At 44.0% G+C, this 4,366-nt stretch overlaps 1 protein-coding gene across 2 annotated transcripts in view; it reads right to left on the minus strand.

Annotated features, from left to right (window-relative positions):
* Positions 1-2,611: 2,611 nt before the first annotated feature.
* LOC112947079 (SLAIN motif-containing protein-like) overlaps positions 2,612-4,366 on the minus strand; it is a 16,048-nt gene continuing 14,293 nt past the window's right edge. For both annotated transcript variants that reach the window (XM_026039086.1, XM_026039085.1), the window contains one exon: positions 2,612-3,713. In XM_026039086.1, coding sequence (XP_025894871.1) covers positions 3,647-3,713 — 67 coding nt within the window. In that variant the 3' untranslated portion in view covers positions 2,612-3,646. The remainder of the gene's footprint in view (positions 3,714-4,366) is intronic.

Below are 4,366 nucleotides of genomic sequence, written 5' to 3' on the forward strand. Positions count from 1 at the left end.
ACAGCCACCACAGCTCAGTGTCCAATTGTGCATGGCTTAGGGACTGATGTTGCTGTGTTCATTTCTATGACTTGTCTTATGTACAACACTTTTTAAAGAAAAGACTTCCTTTCCTTTTAAAAGATGCACTGAGGCACACTAGTGTATGACAGTTAACCTGGTTTAAATAAAGTTCCTGAAGAGAAAGCAGCTTTCCTTACCTCTGTGAAAGCTTGTCTTGCACTAGATGGAAACAACTGGTAGTAACTTTGGCTGGAGTTCCAGAACAGATTTCTTGAGGGTTTGGGATTCTAAACAGTGCAGATTCAAGCTTGGCATCACCCACATGTCTTCTGGGTCTGGCTCTGATAGAGCATTACCACAAACCTATCTGCAATGAAAGGATTGTTGGGGTCTGGTTTTTGAAGGCCTGATGCAGGTGTTAAGTCTGGTATCCCTTCCTTGAGAAGGGAAAAAGCTGCTCCCCTTCCTGCATGCATAGAATCTGTAAGTGCCTTGTATAGAGAGTGGCTGAATCGCTATGAGCACAGTCGCCCAGAGCCCTTGGGGCAGGGGTGGAAGGAAAAGAGGAGGACACAAGTGCTGGCACCTGCCTGCTGCTCTGTACAGGTGAACAGGCCAGCAGGAACCTGCAYGGAGGCAGAGCTGCTAGTACAGGACAGCTGTGAACACTCAGAAGGGATTTGGGACCKCCTTCCCTAGTACCCTTGTTCTTCCTTATCCTTGTGACTATTGGTGAGCTCAAAAAAAACCCCACTTGTTGCAGGTGTCTGCCAGACYGTGCCAGAGTGACTCCGGCACCATCCTGCACCAGAGTCTCTGGAGAAGCTCTGTAGCCTTTCACCTACCTCAGGAATGTTAAATGCTTGTGCAGTATAAGGTGTTTGTTAGGAGCAGGCTCATGCATCAGTATGAGGGAGTTGGATTTCCTCTTAAACTTGCAGAAACCGTTCAATTGATTCTTATCTTGGATCTAGGTAAAGAAAAACAAGCTTGGTAATGGCATCTTTTAGGGTTTAAGCTGACAGAGAGGATAAAAATGGCTTAGAGTCTGTAATTTCACATGCTGTTAGGCATAGGTTTTTTTGGCTTTATACTTCTAATCTGTGGACCAAAAGCYAAAGGACTGGCTCCCTTCTAAAAAAAGGGTAACAATTTCCATGCTTTTTTTTTTTTTAAGGAAAAAAAAAAAAAGGCTACCAACCATCCCTTCAAGCAGAAGTTAATTTCAGACTAAAGCCCTGGTTAAGCTTCTTGTGTACTTGTGTATGAGCCTCTGGTCCATCTGAAAACATGTGTAACTGTCTGCATCTTTGTACATATTCCTTCAACTCTCCCAGAACAACTATCATGGTTGAGCTTTCAATAGTTTAAGATTTTATTCTAGTTAAATACCTTGTATCATTGGAAAGTTTTGTTCTTTACCTCCTATTTTGCTTCCCCTTAAGCAACKAAACAGCAGCTGTCTGGACTGCTGGAGGCTGAAGAAGAGCACAGTGCCCTTACAGTACAGGTCTGTTCCAGCTCTCAGCTTGGAGCTGGACCAAAATAAAACTGACCAAAATAAAGACAAGAGATGATTTCTTAAACAACTGCACAACCAGCGGTGTCACTAGTCCTTGATCTTGATGCAGSGGGGAGGTAAGGGTGAGCTCAGCATAATGAGGCAACAGCTTTTCYAGGAGCAGGGAGTAGGAGAATGGAACAAATGCCCTACTGCCTCCACCAGGGAAAAACCTTGAGAAGACACTGATGTAAACATGCCCCATGAGCAAGGGCTAGGAGGAAGCTTCTTTGCTTCTATGTTTGTTTTGGTCTCCCCTTGCTAAATCCAGAAGTGCTTCTTCATCCTCTAACTGCTATTTGGGGTCCTACTTTTTTTTTTGGATTTAAGTGTGTGTTCATAAGAATGTTCCTTGTTCTTTCATAATGAGACTTACAAGCAGAGTTTTCCATACCTGCATTATACACTCAGCTCTACCCCTAAATCTTGCACCCTCAGGAGTGATATACAGCTACTTAGGAAAGTAAGGGTAAAGCACTACTTGGAGTGAGCAAGTGGAACATGAGAGGGGTCCTGCTTGAGGAAAGAGGGGAAGCAGAAAGGGTTTCTTATTTGCTTAACTAAATGCATCTTATCAGGTAACACACCCAACCTTGGGCTCAAAGCACACTCAGCAGCTGCTAAAGCCTGCTCCTGTACAGATGCTGTTGTGCACTAGAACAAACCATACTAGACCCCTTAGATGAATTCCTCCTCCAGGAGGCAGGAGCAAGTACCCTTTTCCCCTTTCTTCTGTGCTAGTATGGGAGTGGAGGTGCCTTGGAGGAAGCCTTAAGTGTTACAAGTTGTATCTGTGAAATTTTCAGTTTCTTGATTGTAACTAGGAACTCAACCTTGAAAAGTAACTATTAATGCCTCTGTCATCCACCCTGGAGCCTTGGGTAGGTGAACAGGTCCTCTGAAGCAGGGAGGCAGAGGSTTACAGCTATCACAAAAGGCCTCATTCACAAAGAAACACCCTCAGGCCCACTGTTTGTAAGGCAGCTCTATTTCAGCACCATAACATTTTATTAAACTATACTATCAATCACATTGATGGCAGGGAAACATTGCTCTTAGTGCATGTTTTGTGTATTCAGACTATTATTGGCCCTCCAGCCCTTGCTGAGAAGGACATCACTTAAACAGAATCCTTCATCTCCAGAGAGACCGTAGAAAACTTCTCTACAAAACCTAGGGCAGTCAGCCAAGAATGAGTTGAAAGAGCTCAAAAGGAAATGCCTCAAGAGGAATTAGGCAGGAATTAAGTCAAATAAAAAATAAAATTAAAAAGAAGACACATACCTTGCTCAGGAACCAGTCATCAGGAAGCTTGCTAGCTTCCTCATGACACATGAAGGTGCTGGTGAACAGCAGTTTTTAAAATAGCATCCACCTGTCCCTGCAACTGCCTGTTCCCAAACCCACACAAATATTGTGTACTGTTCCTTCACTTGTGAACCAACTACTGTGATGCACACACTTGAATACAACACCTTGAAGTGTACTACAGTTATAAAAAACAGCTTCATCTTCTAGAACAAACAATAAAAAAAAGTAGCAGAAATACAGTCTTTACAGAAGTAAAAAAAAAAGTTTCAGACAAACATCAGCTTACACCAGGTTGAATTTAAAAAGTCTTACTTCTAACACCTATACAGTTACTTCTAGTCTCCCCCACCCCTTGCTCTGCAACAGGCCCTAGCCCACAGGCCAGGTCAAGGCTGCTTGGTGGCAGGGCCAAGCCAGCCCAGAGCCTTTTCACACATGCCATCCTCACGAGGGGGTGGCTGCTGCCAGGCCTTCCCCAGGGCTGCAAGTTAGAGGCTCACAATCAGGCTAGGTTCAGTCTTCCTGTGAAGACCCTCCCGCTTCAGCAACGTTTTGAACAGCAGGAAGAGAGGAGGTGCCTGTTCCACCAATCGAGAGGCTAAGCTCTTGCCAAAAATAAGTTTGTGCTCAAGAGGCGAAGAACTATACAAGTCAGTGCCCAAGGTGATGGGTCTGGTGAGAAGAGTTTTGTTTTCAAATAGTGTTCTCATGCCCAGCCAGCTGGGGCTCTGCTTCACACACGTGTTGGGCAGGGCAGCTCGTGGGGGCAGGTCAGTAACAGCCCTCCTTCCAGGAGTCATCAGCTGCCGTCTGACTGCTCTTGGCTGATTGAAGAAATCTGTTTGGAGAGACAGAAGTCACTGAGCGCTACAAGAAGCAAAGTTCTCCAGAGGCTAGCGATACACAGGACTGCTTGCTGAAGGGTTCAGTTTACATTAGGCTTCTACGGTATCACTCTTAGTTCAGTGACATTATCTGCCTCAGGTGAACTGCTCTACTGTCATCACCATACATGCACCTTGCACATCCCACGGGCCAGGCAGCCACCCGCCAGCGCTGCCGCAATTTCAGGTAACCCAGAGAAATTAAGTGTGGCAAGGACAGGTTATGCTGCTCTGCCAGCACTGGTGCCAGGGCATGAATGAGGATGGGGGRAACTTTCCTGCAAGTGTGACTAAAAGCATTACAAAAATAATCAGGTGATAATAAATCAGGTGATTTCAGACCTGAAATATTTCAGACTATTTTAAGTCTGAACTTAAGTTCAGACTTATAATTTATTTATAAATAAAAAAGTACAATATGGCTTAGTATATTGATATGGTGTAAACTTAGACTTTCCTCAACTCAAATGTTTACACTAAAATTGCATTGAAAAGAACTTGAGGAAAGAAGAAGAGTTTCACAGAGGCTACTTTCCAAAAAAAAAAAAAAAAAAAACTTGAGGAAAGAAGAAGAGTTTCACAGAGGCTACTTTCCAAAAAAAAAAAA

Source organism: Nothoprocta perdicaria, unplaced genomic scaffold (assembly GCF_003342845.1).
Source record: "Nothoprocta perdicaria isolate Ctin4 unplaced genomic scaffold, notPer1 scaffold_22, whole genome shotgun sequence".
NCBI lineage: Eukaryota > Metazoa > Chordata > Aves > Tinamiformes > Tinamidae > Nothoprocta > Nothoprocta perdicaria.